The sequence below is a fragment of the Miscanthus floridulus genome, chromosome 5, assembly GCF_019320115.1.
Source record: "Miscanthus floridulus cultivar M001 chromosome 5, ASM1932011v1, whole genome shotgun sequence".
Taxonomy (NCBI): Eukaryota; Viridiplantae; Streptophyta; class Magnoliopsida; order Poales; family Poaceae; genus Miscanthus; species Miscanthus floridulus.
In genome coordinates this window covers 33,461,627-33,482,684 of record NC_089584.1, presented here as the reverse complement: position 1 = coordinate 33,482,684, position 21,058 = coordinate 33,461,627, and the positions used below count along the sequence as shown (strand labels likewise).

Genomic DNA, 21,058 nt, shown 5'->3' with positions numbered 1-21,058 from the left:
GTTGCGAGGCTGGGAAAGGAGATGAGCAGGAGATGCTCAGGCTATAGGATAGTACGGCTCTGATACCAGTTGTTAGTCGCTGAATTCTTACTCTTGGTAGTAGCAGAATTCTTACTTTCATCGAGAGAGGATGACACTAGGAGTTGGGGCAATTTTCTGGTTTATTTCTCACACAAATGCCATACCAACCTGAGGGGTTGGGGATACATATTTATAGGCTGCTAGCTAGCTAAGCATATGCCAAGGATGCTAGATGCTAACATGCTGTCCTAAAACATATGCGGTCCTAGATGCTAAGATGATGTCCTAGCCAGTCAAGGATGTTGTCCTTGATGTGCAGCAAAACCACCATACAGCCACAAAGACCATATGCTACAGTCCCACCAAGACCAGCCAACACAGAGACTTATCCCATCAGGAAAAGCCTTGTGCTGCCATCAGGGAAGTCGAGCAAAACCCCAGTTTGATGTCTATGGTGATTGCTGATTGACTTGCCATTTTCTGTATTGAATTGATTGATGGTACTGCAAATATTTCAGTTTGCTTAGGAGGTCCCAATCAGGTACATAAGATATTGAGGTTGAATCTGCTGTAAGTTTGCAAACCGCAATAGAGATCATAGCTAACCCATTAACTTTCGTAAAATGCATTAGACATTTTCCATTGTGTCCTGAGTGACAGGCTGCGCTTATTTTGCTAGATGGACATAAACAGAAATCTACTAGCTCTGAGGGAAGAATCAAATTGCTGTATTTATTTGCTTCTGCCTTGAATAGCCTCAGTCTATTTATTACCTTATGCTAATTTTACTACAATTATCTGCAGTAGGGGATCATGGTAAATTAGTCTAGCATCAGAGTTTCGAAGCCTTCGCTGTAACTTTGCTTAGAGCGGTGGCTGCCTTGGACCCAGACTGGCGTTCCAGGTGCTTGCAGATGAACTCGCCGGCGGCCATCACCTTACCCAGGTCGACGCCCGTCTTGATGCCCAGCCCGTTGAGCATGTACACTACATCCTCCGTCGCCACATTCCCTGACGCACCCTTTGCGTACGGGCAGCCACCGAGGCTGGCGACAGAGGAGTCCACCACGCTGACTCCCATCTGATTGGCAAGAGGACATGGTTTGATCACTGTCACTTTAGATTGCGTAAATGGTACTCTCAGTTTGTTGTTACCTGGAGAGAGATGAGAATATTTGAGAGGGACTGGCCATAGGTGTCGTGGAAGTGGACAGCAAGCTTCTCCACGGGAACGACGGACATAGCTGCCTCAAGCATTGGAACCACGGTACCTGGATACAGGAGAAAAGTTGAAACTGTTCAGAATCTTCAGAAGTCCACAAGGCTTGAGCTGGAAAATGGGAATCAAGCAAAATAACGGAACTTGATTGGACATAAAAAGAAGATTGTGGTTGACGCACGCTTGATGGTTTACCATGATGTTTTGATGGTTTCCATCTTTGAAATTATATGAAGGGCCGGTTGTGTTATTTGTTCAAGGATCTAATGAAATAGATTAGTGTCATACCAATAAGCATCTCCAAAGTCTAGCTCTAGTTCTAGAAAGACAGCGTTACCCTCACCAAAAAATTATTTAAGCAAATCAATGTCTAACAGCAGCATAAACAAATTAGCTCAGTAGAACAAAATATTAATATATTTTAAAGGAACAAAAATAGGCGTGCTAATGTAAGTAATATCACCTGGGGTACCGACTCCAATGGTATCACCAAGTGAAACCTCATAGCAGCCCATGTCATAAAGTTCTTTCGCTACATAAGCTACGTTGGAAGGTGGTACTGGTCCATCTACTGGGCATCCAACCACACAAGAAACATACCTACATTTTCTCGCCACAAGGAGCAACATTATATCAACTTCAGCACATGTAGCAAACCCAAAATATTTCAGCCAACATCATAACACGTGACACTACGCCAATAAATTTTTTTTTAAAAAAAAACATGCACTCGTCAAAAGTCTCTCATGATCACATTAATATGTATACAAGATTGGCCAAGAGACTCGCAGCAAAAGCAGGAAATTAACATGGTCAGAAACGTAAACATCATTGAAGATAGGTGCAGGCTGAAGAGGTGGCAAACTGGGAGTAAAGATTGAAATCATGAATTGCTCAAGCTAGCAGGATCGAAGGTGTAGTGTGCCTCTTCTCAGGCAAGTTATATTCATGACTCATGCTAGTGTTTACTATTGGTTTACACGATGACCTAGCTCTTTTGGCCCATGAGTTATTGTTTAGGATTTATCTACAAAATCTAGTAGACTGTATTTGCAGCCAGCAAATAATAAAATGTGTACTAGACTAGCTACTGTGTTAACTTGTACAAACATATCCTGATATTTTGAAAGTGTGAAGAACTAAACTTGATAGTGCAACAGAGTAGAAGAGCTCACCCTCGGACAGGAATTTCTTTCTCTTTTGCAGCAAGAGCAACATCATTATAACGGGCAATGCTCTCTTTGATGGTGCAGTTTATGTTTGACTTAGAAAAACCTTCAGAAACTGATGCAAATATTGCGATTTCCTTCGCCCCTGCTGCAATAGCTGCCTCAAATCCCTGACGAGTGGTGACCAAGGAAAATAATAGGATACTGAATGAGGCAGAAAATGTACAATATATGATATCCATAAAAATAGTAAGAAAGGGCATCTGAGTGACATAATTCACCGTAAGGTTTGGGGTCAATACAGGAAGACGTACACCCTCAATAGTCTGAACAGCTTCGATAACATCCTTCGCATCAGCTAACTATGATAATAAAAAAATAGTATTATTGAGACTGACTAGTCATTACATGGCAGCATTAAATTAACAGACAAGAAACAGAAAGGTAATTTTAGTGAAATAAGGACTGGATAGGCGAACATAAGAAGACACCAATGCCTGTAAATATGAAAAGAACGATGAACCAATCATAAAAGTGTACAATCAAGAGATTCACTTCCATCCTTAATTCCGATAATTATCCTGCCTGAAACTTAACTCCAGTAGTTTTCTCCATGGTGCAGTGAAACTAATTGTTTATGTCAATCTCACACTCGTAAACTTTTCTTATTTTCAGTAAATCTTTTCAGATCTTGTGCATCATCTTTGTAATGTTTCCTCTATTTAGATAATTCCTTCCTTTAAAAGTATACAAGTATCCACAATCCCAACGTTATCCATTTTATTGGAAACTCAAATTCATATCAGGGTACTGCGACCAGGCAACAGTGCCAATATCCAGCAGCAGAACATATACAGAATCAATTAAACTGGAGAAGCTATTTATAACCTTTGAAAACAGATGTGCTCCGTCCCAATGGATACGATACTAGAGGAATATTAGTTGTGAAGAGAAAAACAAAGATACAGAAGTTCTATAGGATCCAAGGTACCAACTGATTCTACTGGCATGACTTAACATCATAAATTCCATTCAGCCTTTAGAGAGTGGCATATCCCTGCCAAGGATCCACACAGAGTAACCACCATATTGCAGCAATCTTCTGGTGACGCTGGAAAGGGGGTTTGTGTAACTGAAAAACTCCATGATGTTATGTTCACTCCATGAAATCTTCTGGTGACACTCCAATGAAAGAGTAAGATTATGCTCACACTCATTTAGGCAATGTAAATAAGTCAGAACCCAATCCAAATGACTGTTCTGATGTCGAAGGTCTCACCATTTTCTAACTTTCTACTAATAAACAATAGAAAAAAAATACTATACCAGTTTAGTTTAGGAGGGAAAAAAATCTTTAATACTTTGGAAGAAATACGACATTACTATGACATATTGGCACAAGAAAATCATCTTTATGATAAACAGGAGCATTAATTGTTTCACAACTCTGGAATGTTGCACAACATAACTAGCAACAAATATATCTAAAAAGATAGATAAACAGCCTCAGTCCTGCTTGCTCCATGAAAATTCAATAACATATTGAAGAAAAAACCCAAGATGTAAATCGGGGTCCTGAGAAAATCAATGTCTACAGTAGGTGCAGATAAAACAGGTGTCTAATCTGTGCGATCACGAGAGCTCTTATAAAGCCTATACCTGAGGTACCCATTTTGGAGATACAAAACTTGTTGCCTCCACAACAGGTAATCCGGATGTGGCCAATCTTCGTATAAGCTCAACCTTTAAAGGTGTTGGTACAATGTCCTTTTCATTTTGTAGACCATCTCGTGGCCCTACTTCCACAATTTTTACATACTCTGGCAGGTCACGTAGAACCTGGAATAGGAACTTACTTAAAATAATAATGATTGAAAGTCTAATGCAAAGCACATCATCAAGTTGTTTGGAACAAGTATCTCAAAACAACAGTCAAATCATCTCCGAAGTCCACAAAAGAATAGTAAGTAAACCAAACCAATGAATGGGTATGTATGATTCTTGAACACACCTTGCTCCCAGCCCATATCCTCCCTTGATGAGAAGAAGATGAAAAATATCTGTAGATATGTTGATTCCGTGAGGAACCACCTGCACCAAAAACATGGTGGCTCAATGCAGCAGTCACTTTGCCTCGATGTAGCGTTGACTGACTTTGATTCACCAACCTCCTCCATAGATAATAATATTCCCTACTACAAAGTAGTGCAGATTTAGCTGAAAGAAATAATGATGAGGAAACCAACTGTTCCGATCCTGAGAAATCACTGAGCACATTTCCCTTGTTTGCAAGGTGTGAGTTAGGAGTTGATCAATCATTGGGAAGCTAATTCCTGGCGGCAAGGGAGCAATTGATTCAGGTAGTCATCAGATCAGTTGCGAACGAACAGTTGAGGCTCCCGATCATGAGATAAAGCAATGGCACTACCCAAGTCTGGCCCTCGGCGGTTCTGAATTCTGAAGTTTGATGCTCACCTTGAATCGCCCGAGGAACTGCAAGGCAGTGGGGGCGGCGCGTCCGCCGCGTGATGACTTCCCGTCTCGCCGAACCCGGCGCCTGAGAGCATCCCAGAGCCCAGCACGGGGGAGCTCGCCAGCGCCGCCGCCGCAGCAGCAGCAGCAGCAGCGGACGATGAGGCGTGTGGAGAGGCCAGCCTAGAGCCGACCTTGGTGGACGCCGCCAGCATGCTGCCCGCCGGTGAGCTTGTTAGCTCGGGCTCAGCCGATGAGCTCCTAGAAGCTTCGGCGGGTGAGAATGGGAGGGAGGGAGGAAAGCGAGGCGCGAGTCCAGGACGGAGGAGGGGTTGCGTCTGGGTTTCGGGCTCCGAGCACCGAGAGCAGCTTTGGCCCTGTTGGCTTGTGTTACGAGTCAGCGAAAGAACAGTTTTTTTTACTTATTTTGCAGCACTGGGATGGGAGCCATTACTGACGTGGAATCTGGTTGGGCAAGATAAGAACATTATCCTTCTGACCTTGTGCAATGAGCCCATGTTCCCGTGTCGTCCTAAGATTGTTCTTGTAGAAAACTAAACAGATGCAACGCCGATCTTTCAGAACTCATCAACAAACAAACAAAATGTTGCGAAAAAAACAAACAGACTGATGATCGATAAAAAAACACATTACTATAGGCTCGGGTATGGCACCCAATTCTGCAAGGTGAAGATCAAAACCTCACCTAAAACAACCAAAAACAAAGATACTCTTTCCGTTCCAAAGTACATGTCGTTGTGACTTTTTTGGTATATCAAATATATTATGTATTTAGACATAATTCATATATAGATACATAGCAAATTCGATGTATCAAAAAAAAATTAAAGCGACTTATAATTTGAAACGGAAGGAGTACCGTGAAAACGCAGTCTGCACACAGCTTTAGCCGTCCAAAAATACACTCAACAGTTTAACTACCCTCAGGGGGGAGAAGTCGTTTGAATACCCATTTACCCTCTCTCTCGTTCAAATGACTTAATTGGGGAATCATATCGAGCGTTCAGCATGTATCCCGTATTTGCTGTGGTCCTGTGTACAACAAGGTTTGCGAGTCCATACAAGGCCATTTGCACCGAGCATCGCAGAATGTGTCCATATAGCATTTGGTGAATATGAATATGCTACCACATCCCTCCTACCAACTGTTACCTACTAATGCCCTCTGAAAATCCAGCACAACTACCCATCAACCCCACAGGCTCCCCTTGCGACGCTCTTTTGCCCTCTGAACTTCAAGGAACACCACGACATAGAGGATGATGCCTTCATGCATCTTCAGTGACGGCGTTCTCCAACCAAATGATAAAGCCCTGTCAGTATTGGGGAAAAAAAATACTTAGTGCACAAAGATATATGGTTCCCATTCCCCACAGCAAATTCTTAGCAATAATTCATATTTTGCATTGGTCACGGCCTTGTTCTCAAGACAATATACAAAGTTTTCAGACATCCCAGGCTGTCAGCATGGAAGTGCATTTGATGTATTGTTTTTCGGGTCACAGGTATGTGCTCCCTACTTCCCCTTACTTAATTCAACTAGTTTTCCATAGCAGAGCAGCAAATTAAAAGTAAGAGTGTTCCTTGATTGCTTCAATGGGTTGCCGTCGCAGCCCTTCTCCCCTACACGTGGTCTAAGGCAAGGTGATCCGCTTTCACCATACTTGTTCTTGCTTGTGGCTGATGGCTTGTCTACTCTTTTGAAGCACAATGAGCGGCTGGGAAATATTGATGGAGTAAAGGTGTGTCGGAGGGCACCGAGTGTGTCACATTTGTTATTCGCGGACGATAGCCTATTATTCTTCAGAGCCATTGTGCATCAGGCGCTGGTTATCAAGGATGTTCTCTCTACCTTTGAGCAATGTTCAGGTCAGCTTCTCAGTCCCAATAAGTGCTCTCTGTTGATTAATGGGAATTTTGACCAGCAGATCACAGATCAAGTGCACCTTACGCTGGGGGTGGAAAGATTAGATTTTGAAGCAAAATATTTGGGCCTCCCGACCCCTCATGGATGGGTCCTGCGGGGACTGTTTCAACCCCTCGAGGAACGTTTTCATAAGAGGATGGTGGCGTGGAAGGAAAAAAATTTGTCGGCTGCTGGGAAGGAAGTGTTGATCAAGTAGGTTGCCCAGGCCTTACCTATCTATGTTCTGAGTGTTTTCAAGCTGCCCCTGACATTGTGTGAAGAACTCATGAAGCAAATACGTGCTTTCTGGTGGGGAGCTGAAAATGGTAGAAGAAAGATGCAATGGATCCCATGGGAGAAAATGTTAATGCCAAAAGGGTTTGGAGGTATGGGCCTATGGGGTTCAGGGACCTCAGACTTGTTAACCAAGCGTTGCTCGCCCGGCAAGCATGGAGGTTGCTAGCTTATCCTGATGGCCTTTGCGCAAGAGTTCTTAAAGCAAAATATTTTCCTGAGGGCGAGCTGCTAGATTCTGTTCCTGCGGGAGAAGCATCCCAAACATGGAGAGCAGTTGAGTATGGGCTGGAATTGTTAAAGTTAGGCGTCATCAAGAGGATAGGAGATGGCAGATCCACTCAAATTTGGTGTGACAATTGGCTCCCAAGAGGTCATGGTCTGAAACCAATTGGTCCAAGACGATTGTGTAGACTGCGATGGGTGCACCACTTGATCATAATGGTACATCGGATGAAACAGCCGTGCGCAGGTACTTTTTTCCTTGTGATGCTTCAGAGATTTTTAAGATCAAGTTGCCGCCGTCTAGTACTTCTGATTTTGTTGCTTGGCATTATGAGAAAAATGGCTTGTTCTCTGTCCAAAGTGCATACAGGCTTGCTGTCTGGAATCAGTATGGTGTCGGTCAGATTGGGACCAGCTCAAGTTCAGAACAGGGTAGCGCGGTATGGAAGAAGGTATGGAGTGTTAAAGTTCCTTCTAAGGTTAGTGTTTTTATCTGGAAAATTGTCAACAATAGTTTGCCTACCCGTGTCAATAAGAAGCACCGTCATCTTGAGCAGCAGGATATATGTCAGCTGCGTGGAACTCAGGCCGAAGATGCCTACCATGCGGTCATCAGGTGCCCCCATGCTGCTGCGCTTCGCTCGGCAATGAGAGACCATTGCTCCCTGCCATCAGAGCAGGACCGAGTGGTTACTGCAGATTGTTTTCAACTATTCCATGGAGGTATTGGCTAGCTTCTTCTTGCTTCTCTGGCATACTTGGAACATATACGAAATAAAGTTATACATGAGGGTGCTTCGGCCTTCATCGGTAGCTGTCATCTTTCTGAATCGTTATATGCACTCACTGTTCACCATCCAGCAACAGGGAGACCTTCAGATAACAAAGGAAAACGCAGTCTGCTACCGAGTACGAGTAAAAGCAAGGTTCCGGCAGTGGGTCAGGTTAAGAAGATATGGAGTCCTCCACCACAGGGTACTTTCAAAATCAATGTTGATGCTGCTTTCAATCAGCTGACCGGCGACACTGCGATTGGAGTGGTAATTAGAGATTGGGTTGGAGCTTTGAAACTAACCGCCTGGCGTGTCATATTCCATTGCAGGGATGCCGAACAAGCTGAAGTGCATGCTTGTCTGTAAGGTGTTCATCTGGCGCATAGATGGCCGGAGACCCCGATGATTCTGGAATCAGATTGCCACTCGGTGGTCACCAAGCTCAAAGAGAACACCCGTGACCGTTCGGCGATCTGGCAACTCATTGAGGCGCGCGAGGTTGGGGGTTAGTTGAGTAGGATTGAGTTTTCTCAGATTAGTAGAGTCCAGAATAATTTGGCGCATGATTTGGCGCAGTTTGCGATTAGGTCTAGGGAGTGTCAGGTGTTTTTTGCTTGTTTTCCGGAGTGGATTGTCACTCTTTCTTGTAAAGACTTTACTTAAGTTTTAATAAAGTTACTGTTTCGCAAAAAAACAATTAGCAGTCCCATTGGTTAGCCACAATTGGCCGGACAAGGAAAATTGCAAGTTATGCGGGTTGAGAGAGACTTGTGACCATATTGTTTTTGAATGTGCCATTGCACATTGTGTCTGGTGGTCCTTCAGAGAAGTGCTGGGATGGAATTCCATGCCAATGAGTATAGAGGAGTTTCAATTGAGCATATTACATTCTAGTAAGAGGAAAGAAAGGGTGATTTTGGTATACTTGCTGCCTTGCTGGGATGTATAGGTTTGAGCCTTTGGCTGTTTAGAAATGGAGTTAGTCTTTAAGAATACAACGGTGAGTTCACCCATTGTCGTTGTTCATCGTGCTTTACTTCTTATGCAGAAATGGAGCATTCTCCTCAAGGCAGAATAACAAGGCTGGGTGCCAAGGGTAACGGAGGACATGATGGATCGGCTATAATCGCTGCAGCCGGTTAGCTGAAGCTCCTGTTAGCTATAGTGGGAGCGTGTCAACTTTGAATGCAATGTTGGGTATCTTATCTTTCAGGTTTTGTTTGAGGAAGAGGGAGTTTAGAGAGAGAGAGCCCGCTTTAAACTTGTAATGGTATAACTTAGTGCTACCCTTTGTAAGCTGGTCTCCCCAGCAAAACATTGCTCTCTATAAAGCAGGGCCTATCGGTCTGGAGTCTAAAAAATTGTTCAAAAATCTTAATCACCAAAATTTATAGCCAGTGATAATTTCATCAATATGAACAAATGGCACAAAGTTCAGCATGTCAAGACATTTATATGCCAATGAGCAAAGATACTAATATTTCCATATGCTGTATGTTGCATAGGAGCAAACATTGTCCCAGTATCAGAAAATATTTTCATATGTAATAAGCTAGAATGTGAGCTCCTAGTGAAAGTTCCATATGCAAAGACATACCTCTAGAAAGATGGTTTTACTCTGCAAAATCAGAGTCATCATCGGCATATACAGGAGCTGACTTTTTAGGTAAGAACTCTTCATCAGGATAGATACTTGCGAATAACTGTAAAAGAAAATAAGAAAACAAATTCGTCAGGACAGAGCTAGTGGTGTAAATGAAGCATCATCCATTCTAAAGCTGTCACAAAAGAGCGTACTCTTGATGTATATTACGAAGAAAATTGTTATAACCATCTGATACTGACAGAATTACAGATCAACCAGAGTTTCAGACCTAATTTCTCATGCAGGTACATGTGTACATCATACAAGAAACAGAAAAAGTTCACAGAATGTAATACCTTTTTTGTTGATCCCAGTACATTTCTGTAGTCCAGGTATTCATCAGGCATGGGGCATGACAATAAAGATGTTCCCTGATTTTTTTCCTGATAGTGCAAGACAGGACACCAAATGCTTTAAATATAAAAACACATATATATAACCTGAAAAACCAATGTGTTTATAGTACTGAAACAAACATGAATACAGTCCATATTGATAACAAATAGAAATGCACCTGTGTGATGTCTTGAACATACACACAGCTCCAGATTAGTGTTGGCTTCACATCCCCAGTGCTTTCACTGGCTGTCTCAAGATGGCCTTCCGAACCATCTGAAGCCTGAGGACTGAAAAGAGCATCTATTGCTTTTTTTATGCATTGCTTTCCGGCTGAGACATCCGTACAGGGAGTAGACAGATATGACATAAACCTGCAAGTGAGATTAGCTTGTGAGGTAAGTTACTTGCCTATATTATAGGGCAATTTTGAACATAGTGGTTCCTGGCGGTAGACTGGTAGATATAACAAGTACATGAGAGAATTACATTGATGCATACTATAATGATAGGATAGATAGCTTACATCCCAGGAAGACATACTGTGAGATTGCTGCTCAACTGAAGAAGTCGAACAGCTGTGACCTGCTGCTCTTCTAGTGCTAAATTAAGAGTAGAAATGGGATCAACAAAGAGAACCAAGATCACCAATACATCAATAAGATCTGGCATAAACACAAGTAAAAGAATAGTTGTCCTTACATTTTGGAGGGAAAATAACCAGAACATTTGATGATCCCTGTTTCACGGACTTGCTAATTATGCATACCCCTCTCGCAACTTTTCTTGGAAAGTGAGACTCTGAACCATCAAATGGGACGTCCAAGGTAGGAATCTTATAAGACGGGTCAATTATCAATTGTTGGCACAAAATATCCTGACCAGATGCCAATCTGGCACCTACAAAATGCTTCTTTTCCTAATCAATAAAGTATAAATTATTTCAGGTTAGTAACGCAAATAGAAGCTGTGCATAAAGATGAAACATAGATGAAATAAGCAAGATTTCAAAAGGATCCAGTGTATGATAATGACATCAGGCAAAAACAAATTTGCAGGAATATGGCCACCATAGATTTTAGTTTATTATCATACCTCATCCATAAGAACTGCAGCCACTGGCATCCGCAACACCTGAACAATAAGATATGTTGTTAAGGCTAAGTATGAGGAAACCAGCACATGTTATTAAAAAAGAAGAAGTAAAGAAGGCGTCAGATGCCATTCCAGCAGAGAGATGTCAAGCCCAAGACTACCACATCATTGTTCCTAAATGTTTGGGTTGCAATCAAATTGCAATGTACCAATTACAGATAATTGGGATGAAAGATGCTACAATCATGCAACTAAAGAAACTATAGCCAAAGCTAGAGCACAAAAAACATTGCCACGCATACTTGTGAAGATCATCTTACATATAGGGCGCCCTTAACTGCAGCACAGCGACAGAAAGCCTGAGGCAGCTCACCATGCCCATACATAGGATAAATGAAAGCGCCTTCTGCATTAGCGAACCTGGTGTGGTGAAAAATAAGATGTAAAATTATACCACCACAGCTATGTTATTTTAAGGTTTTACATGTTAGATTACATATATCTTCTCTAAAGCTAAATGAAAGGTGGATTAATAAACAAAGCATTATATAATATGATATATATATGGTTTTCCAAAGTGGACAAGGAAAAGTTCAGACAAGCTAATTCACCTCCCAATGGACGAGGAGTACAAAGCAATGGTCTGGATTCCCTCCCTCGTTGTAATCAATTTCCCACAAGGGTCAGCACCATCTTGATCATAATCCGCCATGGCAATCGCATACAGCACGACCCTGCAAACACCACACAGAGCCCAATCTTAGTCATGCTGCTAAAAATAGCATATACTCGACCAATTCATAACACCCTTACGCTCTCATCTTGGGGGGAAGCCCCTGTTTCTTGAGGAATTCAACAAAGGGGAGATCCAGGTCCTCCTCAGGTATCTTGGCAGATGCATCCCCCTCTCCCGTCTCATCAGCAGAAGCTGATGCGGCAGCAATGTGCGCCTGCACAAGCTTGAAGAACCTGAAGAGGATGTTCTTCTCCTTGAGCTTGAGTGTGGTGTCCTTGAAGATGGCCTGCCTCGAGTCTGGCACCGGGTAGAGGCAGCCCTCCCAGTAGAGGAGGCTGCCCCCCTCCACGCTCTTGAACTCCACATGGTGGCTGCCCCCCGACCGCAGGAGGAGGTCCACTGCCTCATCGGCGCAGTACAGCACACGGGGCCCCACCAGGTCAATGGTGAACCGCCTCGCCGGCTCTGGCGCCGCCCCCGAGGTCTCGACATCGGAGTACACGCTCCGTCGGTGGAGATCGACGACGACGGTACGCGAATCGGAGGCGGCGGCCGCCGCGGACGAGGTGGGTGGGGAGGCCTCAGGGGATAGGAAGGAGGCGAGGGAGGAGAGTGGGATGGAAGAGTAGAGGGAGCCGTAGAACGGGCTGGGATCGACGTGGAGGACCGTCTTCCCAGCGGCGGCGCAGGCGGCGGCGAGGACAGACTCCGGGAGGCCCGTGCCGCAGAGCACCACGTCGAACGAGCTCGGGTCAATGGTGGGATAGTCGTTTTGAACGCTACCGCCGCCACCGTCGACGGCCGAGTTGGAGGAGTGGGCAGCCGCCTCCGCCATGTTCGTTGGGAAATCTAGGGATCAATAGCGTACCGCAGCAACGAGCGGCAGTTCACCGTGCTGGCGGCACACTACCTCCCGCCGTCGCAGCACTCAGCCGCCAAATCGCGAACCCGTGCCACTATCGGCCGTGCAAGAGCGCGCTGAGGAAGGCCCTGTTTGTAGTAGATTTATCTGGCCACGCGTCGATTCGAAGCTGACTTCGCTAGGAAGCGAGCTTTGAAACGAATCGTGGACAGATAAAGGAGAAGACAAGCTCGGACTGGGGCACGCAGCTGGAGAAGAAGACGAAGAAGCGAGCTCGGACCGGATCTCAACCGACGGTCATCCCTGGGGGCGGGCGCACGCGTCGTCCGCTTTGCGCGCCGAAAGCGGCCGAACACCCGATGAAGTCGCCGCCGCGCCTGCTGACGACCCACGAATCCGTCTCCTTTCCGTTGAGCAGAGAAGTGATCGAGCAGGGCTCGAAACGGCTCGGCGACAGCCCAGATTCCGGCGCCTCCTCACCCGCGCTGGAAGGCAGATCGCAACGGAGGCTACGGAGAGGCGAGGGGCCGGGCCGAGAGGGCGGCGGAGACGGAGACGGCGAGGCAAGGGGCCAGACCGCGAGGAGCGGCGGCGACAATGCGGCGGCCGGAGGGGTGGTGCGGGGATGGCGAGGCGGGGAGACGGGAGACGGGTCCGTAAGACACAGATTCGGTAACTAGTCTTAGCAAGTCACCGTATAATTTACCTTCAGCATCCAACCCTTCAAATCAAATCCAACGGTTCAAAGCTTCTCCTTTGTTCTCGCCATCAAGTTCCACTTGTACTTGAGGTTCTTTTGCTGCCAACGAAATTGCAACTAATTAGTAGAGGATGGGCAACAACATATAGAAATGTTCATATTGCAATTGCAAACATATCATGTCATCATATATATCAAATCGCTAGTTTCTCAGCCGTCACAGTCCTACAGTGCCCAGCCACACCCTTGCCGTCCGATCTGTCCATGTGACGGTCATCGTTCGGTATTGTTTTACTGTTTGAACGACACCTTCCACCTCACGTATGAAACCACACGTGCCGTCTACGCGTAGACGCGTGGCCTGCCTCGCAACCATTCGCTCAGAAATAGAAAAAAAATCGTCCATCCTGGACCTCATGACCGTCGCCTCATTCCTATCCCGATTCTCCTCCCTCAGCGCCGCCGCCGCTGATCCCTCAGGCCGTCCTGCACCTCCGTCGCGCGCCCTCCGCCTCTCCCCCTCGCAGTCGTCTACCTCCGCGGCGCGCCCTCGGCATCTCCTCTGCGCCGCCCCTCCCTCTCCCTCTCTCTCCTTCCCTCTCGCGATTGATCTGATCCCTCGCGTCGTCGTCCGCCTCCATCGCGCACCGTCCGCCTCTTCCCCTCGTGCCGTCCTCCACCTCCACCGCACGCCCTCCGCTTCACCCCCGCGTCGCCCCTCCCTCTCCCTCTCTCTCTCCTTCCCTCTCACACTCGAATCTTGCTCAGCACTCGCGGAGGCACGCTGCGATGGGCCTCACAGCGGACCTCCATGGCAGAGCACAATAGCAGGGGGACACCGTCGCCGCACCCTGAGAGGAACTCGGGACCCCACCCCCGTCGTTGCTGCTCGGTAAGAGAAACGGGGGTCGTCACGTGCCCTAGGGCGCGCCGCCTTCCTGCTCCAATTTGGTACACCGGTAGCTCAATTTTGTTTTTCTGAATGCATTCATTTGTGTTGTAGGTACTGTTCGACTTGCTTCATAGGTCACCACGAGGTAGGCCGTTGCGCAGCTTCGTGGTGCTCAATTACTGTGCGTGCCAGTTGATATGGTGTTCAATCCGCAAACGTCCACCACGCCAAGGTCATCTGCATTACAGCAAGTACGCCAGGTTTGTGCTTCCTGGGATTCAATTTATATGTGTTGGCTGTTTAGTTATTTTGTACCAACTAATTCTAGGTTGCCTACAAAATGGATCTGCAGCTGGTGATGCGGAATATTTGTCGAGGCTATGGAGGCCCTCTGCATGTATGCTCCTCTTTAACCTGGACTACCTCGAAAGGTCCGTAGCGGACAATTGCGCCATTATGGTCTGCTGCCTCTCCTTACCTTCATATCAGGTTTTCATATTAGTTTTCGTAAATGTTTAAAGTTCTAATGACCTAAAATTAAGTCCATGTGCTATGCTTCCTGTGTAGTTTATGTATTAAAGAAACTAACTGGAATCATCATATAAGCTTTACAGGACCTGGTCACATGTGTTCATATGATCCTTCGTTGTATCCTTATATGCAATGAAAGATCTACTACATAGACTCGTCTGTTCATGTACCTGCAGATTCTGTTTGAAAGATTGCTTCCATGATCACAACAGTAGGAACAATTTAAAGGTCTGCTCTTCGGTGAGCATTTACTTTTCTTACTCTTTAATTAGTTATACTGCTACCTTTGCACCTTTGAACTAATTCGTGTTTGTATTCTTTGATCTGTGCTTACTCATCTTTCTAATTCAATATCTATGTGCACATATGCAAGCTACACATATAGGATTATAAAAGCCCACCCATGCATACATGCTTTTTCTCTGTTATTAGTGTTGTTCGATGTATGTTCAGATCATCCATGTGGCAGTTAGTACAAAACATCCATTACAACTTTGAATGTTGTTAACTTTTCGTAAGCATTACTAATCTGCCAATGCCAGTTACAAGTGCAGCTCCTAATTCATTCTAGTTATCTAATGTATACTACTACGTACAATCTAATGCATTGTCGCTTTTTGGATGTTTACTGGAAACCATATTGGCTGCGCTCCACATTAGTTTGCATAGCATTCAAAATATTAGAAAAAAGAATTGTACCTGCTTTTTTATCCTTCCTGCACTAAATGCACAGTCATGACACTATTTTTTGAAAGTGCTTCACATAAACAATTAGTACTAATTCTAATCTTTCGTATGTTCTACATAGTCACTGATAAGTGAATCCAAATTTATTATGCGAGGGTTGAGTCTGGCAAAATCTCTCTAAATACCCCTTATTTCTTTCATCCCATTCTATTTGTCTAGGTAGTATTTGTAGGTTCATAGGTGTATTCTAAATTTGGTTTACACTCTTACAAACATGTCTTCTTGATTCGTAGGCAAAGATTACACAACTCTTCACTTTTTGACCCCTTCAATGTTCTACTACACTTTTTGAAGTAAGTTGCCGCCGAGTTCCAGAACAAAAAATGTAAGTCCACTTTTAGGCCACCTCACATGATTTATGGGGTTACAATTTGCTTCTATTAGTCACAGTATTTGCTTGATAAAAAAACTTTCTCCATACCCACAGGATTTGCTTGATAAAAAAAACTTTCCCCGTACAAGAAAAAAAAAGAAATTGAAAGAAAGAGGCTAAAAATAATACATGATACCTACTGATTTACATAGACCCTTTCAGAGTTTGATGTCATTAGAAAAACAAATCCATTGTATCATCTTTGCTATGCCTATGGTATGTACATAATCTTGCTCTATTTACAGTTTAAATGACTACATTGAGTCTATGGGAACCTCTTTCTCTAATATGACAATTTAACCATATCCATGATGTAAGGAAAATGGACCCAAGGCCTATTTACTTTGGATTTTGGTGTTTGATGACCAATACAACCAAGTTGGACTAATGAATTTACAAGTGATTATTTTGTAGTTCAATAAGGTGCAAGACGTGACTTGGACGAAGGTGACGTGATGATCCGATGATCAACACCATAAGCAAGACCTTAGGAGCACAAGAGAAGACCCAAGATATCAAGCAAAAGTCCAAGCACGAAGATAGGAACCAAGCCGTACGTAAGATCATGAAGAAACGAGCTCACAGAGGTGATTGGACGCTGGACCGGACGCTGGCGGAAAGTGACCGGACTCTCCGATCAAGAGGCTCGGCAACAGCAGGCGTCAGCAGCAGCGACCGGACGCTGAGTACTAAAATCGACCGGACGCACCGATGGTACTGTTCATCATCACTGGCAACATATTTAGTACTACCGGACGCTGGCGGCAAATCGATCGGACACAGAACTGCAGCGTCCGATCGAGTACAGAAAGGTTCTAGAGCGGCGAAATTGTGACCGAACGCGTCCAGTGGCATGTGACTGGATGCTGGCAGCGTCCAATCAGTTGATCGTGGCTCTAACGGTCGGGACGACCGGACGCATCCGGTCAGGACATGATCAGTGTCCGATCAGTAGCAGAAAAGTAGGATTTCGTCCCCAACGGTTACTTTCTCAGTGGGGCTTATAAATAGACCCCCCAACTGGCCATTTGAAGTGTGTGGAGCTAAGGAAACATATCAAGGGTGTTGATACACCATTTTAGTGATCTCCACTTGCATAGTTCTTAGTGATTCATTAAGTGATTAGTGTAGGTGCTTTTACGAAGTGCTTAGGTTGATTAGACCACCGCTTATGCGCTTGCTCTAGGTTTAGGCCTAGTGTTTAGTGAGGTTTGCATACCTCTTACCACTCGGTGCTTGCGCGCACCATTGTTGTACATCGAAGGGGCTTGTAGTCTTGCGAGATCACACCAACCGCGGTTGTGGTGTGGCCGCCACCGTATACCGGAGGGAACAAGGCCCGCGGCGTTTCGGCCGGAAGCTTGATAGTGAAGACGGTGGGGAGCATCCGGGAGAGCCTTGCCGGAAGGCACGTCGGAGACCCACTTACACGTGGGGAAGGCCTGAGGCTTTCTACGGAGTTACCCGACCGGGAGCTTAGCCCTTGCGAGGGGCTCCAACGAGGACTAGGGGGAAGCTTGCGTGCTTCTCAATACCTCGGTAAAAGTATCGGAGTCGTCGACGGGAGTTTGCATATCTCTACCTTGCTCTTTAAGCTTCCACATTTACATTGATTGTATTACTCCTTTTACGATAGAGATAGCAACACACTAGCAAAATCATAGGCGCACATTTAGATAATTTATCTTTTGCATAGGTTCTGCTAAGGTTAGTAAAAGAGGCCATAATTAAGAAGTAGATTTTTAAGTTGCCTAATTCACCCCCTCTCTTAGGCGTCACGGTCTCCTACACATGCTTATATTGATTGACCGATTTCATGCCTTATAAACCGGCATAGGCTCTTCCTCTTTTTCATCCTGTGTTGATTTGTTCCTGGAGCTTATTGGTTATCTCTTGCTTGGTTTGTGACCATTGCGGATACATATTATGAGCTAGCGCATTACATAAGGAGACCGATCCACCCTGAAGTGGCGTGGTTATGAATCTGATCGATTATATATTTTCCAGCTTAAACACTTTGAATTGAATATGACATTTGTTTAGGGAGACATGATTATATAGTCGGGTACCTTTTTTAGATATTTGCTTATATTTGTTGTGTTTCGCCCTCTACCCGCAGCGAAGCGCGGGGCAGTGTCTAGTATACATGCTTTCTTGTTTGCTAGTACAAACATATTTAGTTGTTTTACGCTTCACCTTATATAACTTATCTAACCATGTTCTCTATCTCCTTTTTTTAATAAACTTCCTTTTTCTTTTGTGTGGCACCAAGGGCATCTCTTTCCTACACATTTGGGTCAACTTTTTTCTGGGCCGGTACATGGGTTTTCATTCGCAACACAGTAGATGCATTGAATTTATTCTCTAACAACCAAGGCAATCAAGTGCATAGCAAACAACATTCCAAAGAGATGCCCGCTTTATATGCCAAATTTAGAAATTTATTGGACAGGAACTTGTACCGAAGTCGAGCTTCAAGTTTTGGATTTTCTACCACATTTCTTCCATGTCTATCTTGTATGCTTTCATTGTGTGCTTCTCTTGGCCATCTCTTTTAACACATAATGCGTTGGCAATATCTTTATATTCGTTAAATCAAAAACTTTCAAAACATGTGCACTCAATATTCCTATCCTACTGAACATTGCACAACTACATGAAGCTGTTTGGTTCAAAGGATCGCTTGGTCTCATCCTCAAAACTCAAATCACCATGCAAATCCTCTTAAACACATGAATGCTAAAGTTTTTTTAGGAGTACTCTACAACAAGAAATAGGGTGCCATGTTGCTTTGTTTCTGTCACTACTCACTATGCAAGTACAGTGCCAGTTGGGACTTGGGGAATAGAGATTCGGTGTAAACGCATGAGCTGGATAGTATATGAACATTTGAACACTGATCCCATGACTAATATGCACCCAGGCCATGTGACTCAGGGCTAATCCCTGGTCTCGTTTGGTGAAGGCGACGCAGCAGGACCACGCCCTCTGCAAAATAAAATAAATAGTAAGAAATTCTAAGAAAAATGATGCCCTATTGCCATGTTGCTCTCCGGCCGTCACTAAACTAACACGGAGGAGGGCCAGTAGTAAGAAGGATCTTGGAAGAGAGGAGTATCTAATCTATCTGTGATGTGATCCTGTTTAAGTAATGCACCCAAATGATGGACTGATCACCGAGCCCGCGACTAGCAGAGCGTCGCCGCGCGCATCATGGAGGCCGCCGTGGTGAGCTCCACGGAGGGCGTCCTGCGGATCCTCCTGGGCAAGCTCGCCACCGCCCTCGCCGAGAAGTACGTGCTGCTCAGCGGCGTCGGCCGGGAGATCCAGGAGCTCAAGGACGACCTCGAGAGCATGAACGCCTGCCTCCGTGACCTCGCCGCTGGCAGCGATTACCACCACAGCGAGCAGGTACGGTGACTCGATATATATGTTTCGTCTGATCTATTCATGCTTGTTTTTTTAAGATTGCGTTTGCTTGAGAAAAAAAAAAGAGAGGATGGATTTAGAGCTTATTTGAACTAGTAGAATACCCTACGTCTTGATGTGGGAATTGCGGATTAGTGGATTGCGTGGCATGATTATGTGGACAAACAAAATACTTATGTGTCTTGTTGACGTGGACATTATAATTGTATGAGCTAGTGGATTTTAATTGTGTGTGATAGTGCATTGCCAAGTTGGACAACTTGCATATTAAGACAAATAGGTGACTCGCTGACGTGGACATTACAATTGCATGGACTACTGAATTTTTAATTGTGTGTGATAGTAGATTGTCTAATTAAACAACTTGCATGTCGAGAGAAATAGATAGTGAGGCTTGGCTTTATAAGAGTATAAGATAAGATGGGCTAGATCTAGATTGCGTTTGCTTGAGAACAAAAAGATATAGGACGGATTTAGACCTTATTTGAATGAGTTAGATCTAGTTATTAGTTGAAGCTAACAACTAGTTTAGATTTTGGCTAAAAAAAATCAACCTATTTACTCCCTCTGTCCCAAGTAACTGTCACAGTTGATTTTCGTGTCAAAAGTTTAACTTGATTTATAGAAAATATATACAACATTTGTATTTCCAAATAAATTTGTTAAAAACTAGATTTAAATATCTATATAATGATATTAATTATGTATCATAAATATTAATGGATTTTTATATATATTTAGTCAAAGTTTTTTCTCGGAAAACAAAAACGACGGATATGTAGGGACGAAGGGAGTAGCTTTCTATTTAGATGGGCTAAAGCTATTTTTTTACTTTTTTAGATAATAGATTGAAATCTGGCCTCTATATCCATACACAACCAAAGTTTACATACTCTAACCCCCAAAACTGAGATAAGCAAAAAAAAAAAAAAAAGAGAGCAATAAAGTTTGACCGAGCTGGATTGAACTTATCAGCATGTCTTATTAGTCATAGAGCAATGTTTTTCTCTCATAATAAATCAGCTTCAGCCGGCTTATCAGAGGCAGAAACCATCAGCCGAACAACACCCTGCTTCCAACTTCTATGCTCTTGTTTCAAACTTGCTTTGATCTTGTACGGTAGCAATCCTTATATCTCTATAGACCTGGCAAAAGCGAAAGACCCCTAACGTCAGGGGCTGACCACTGAGCTCACTCAGGCCGTTAGTAGCGAGAGCGGAACAAGGGTTTTCATCAAAAGAAATCCAAAATGGTTTCATTCGATTTGTTGTGGATTGGATGATGGAAAAATCTGCATCGTAGTTTGTTTAGAAACTCTTGATGTTAGACTTTAAAATTCAATCTTGTGTGTTAGCAATCCTTCGTATTCTAATTTACTTAGAAACTTTGATGATAAAAAAGTCATCAAAGTGAAAATCTTACGTGAAACTATAAAGATAACGCCTTTAGAAAGCAACACGACGTAGACATGCCACTATTGTCTATCCAACATGAACAAAGATTTAGCCGCGAGACCCACGTCGAGAGAGAAGAGAAGGTGTATCCACATATATGCCTCCAAGAAAGAATACGGCTTCCAAAAGCGTTGTCGTCGCCGCAAAGACTAGCATCC

At 44.2% G+C, this 21,058-nt stretch overlaps 2 protein-coding genes and 1 long non-coding RNA gene across 9 annotated transcripts; 1 reads left to right on the top strand and 2 right to left on the bottom strand.

Annotated features, from left to right (window-relative positions):
- Positions 1–658: 658 nt before the first annotated feature.
- On the bottom strand, positions 659–5,271 carry LOC136449800 (uncharacterized). 4 transcript variants are annotated; one of them, XM_066449998.1, is made up of 8 exons: positions 4,885–5,270; positions 4,421–4,604; positions 4,069–4,248; positions 2,691–2,771; positions 2,416–2,579; positions 1,704–1,840; positions 1,177–1,292; positions 661–1,102 (listed from the first exon to the last, which is right to left on the bottom strand). In XM_066449998.1, the coding sequence occupies exons 1-8, from the start codon at positions 5,094–5,096 to the stop codon at positions 854–856; spliced, it is 1,323 nt and encodes a 440-aa protein (XP_066306095.1). In that variant the 5' UTR covers positions 5,097–5,270; the 3' UTR covers positions 661–853. The 4 variants fall into 4 exon arrangements, with proteins under 4 accessions (XP_066306094.1, XP_066306093.1, XP_066306095.1 ...); XM_066449999.1 differs by having other exon boundaries at positions 4,421–4,601; XM_066449997.1 differs by having other exon boundaries at positions 659–1,102; positions 2,416–2,771; positions 4,421–4,601; positions 4,885–5,271.
- A 571-nt stretch (positions 5,272–5,842) lies between these two features.
- On the bottom strand, positions 5,843–13,442 carry LOC136449799 (rab escort protein 1-like). Its single transcript, XM_066449995.1, has 10 exons — positions 11,990–13,442; positions 11,788–11,910; positions 11,497–11,596; positions 11,177–11,215; positions 10,784–11,000; positions 10,608–10,683; positions 10,260–10,455; positions 10,042–10,128; positions 9,698–9,803; positions 5,843–6,215 (listed from the first exon to the last, which is right to left on the bottom strand). The coding sequence occupies exons 1-9, from the start codon at positions 12,745–12,747 to the stop codon at positions 9,714–9,716; spliced, it is 1,686 nt and encodes a 561-aa protein (XP_066306092.1). The 5' UTR covers positions 12,748–13,442; the 3' UTR covers positions 5,843–6,215; positions 9,698–9,713.
- On the top strand, positions 6,226–8,860 carry LOC136449802 (uncharacterized). 4 transcript variants are annotated; one of them, XR_010758143.1, is made up of 3 exons: positions 6,226–7,021; positions 7,101–7,806; positions 7,885–8,860. It is a non-coding gene; the product is annotated as an uncharacterized lncRNA (long non-coding RNA). The 4 variants fall into 4 exon arrangements; XR_010758144.1 differs by having other exon boundaries at positions 6,226–7,574; positions 7,689–7,779; XR_010758141.1 differs by having other exon boundaries at positions 6,226–7,574; positions 7,689–7,806.
- Positions 13,443–21,058: the final 7,616 nt, after the last annotated feature.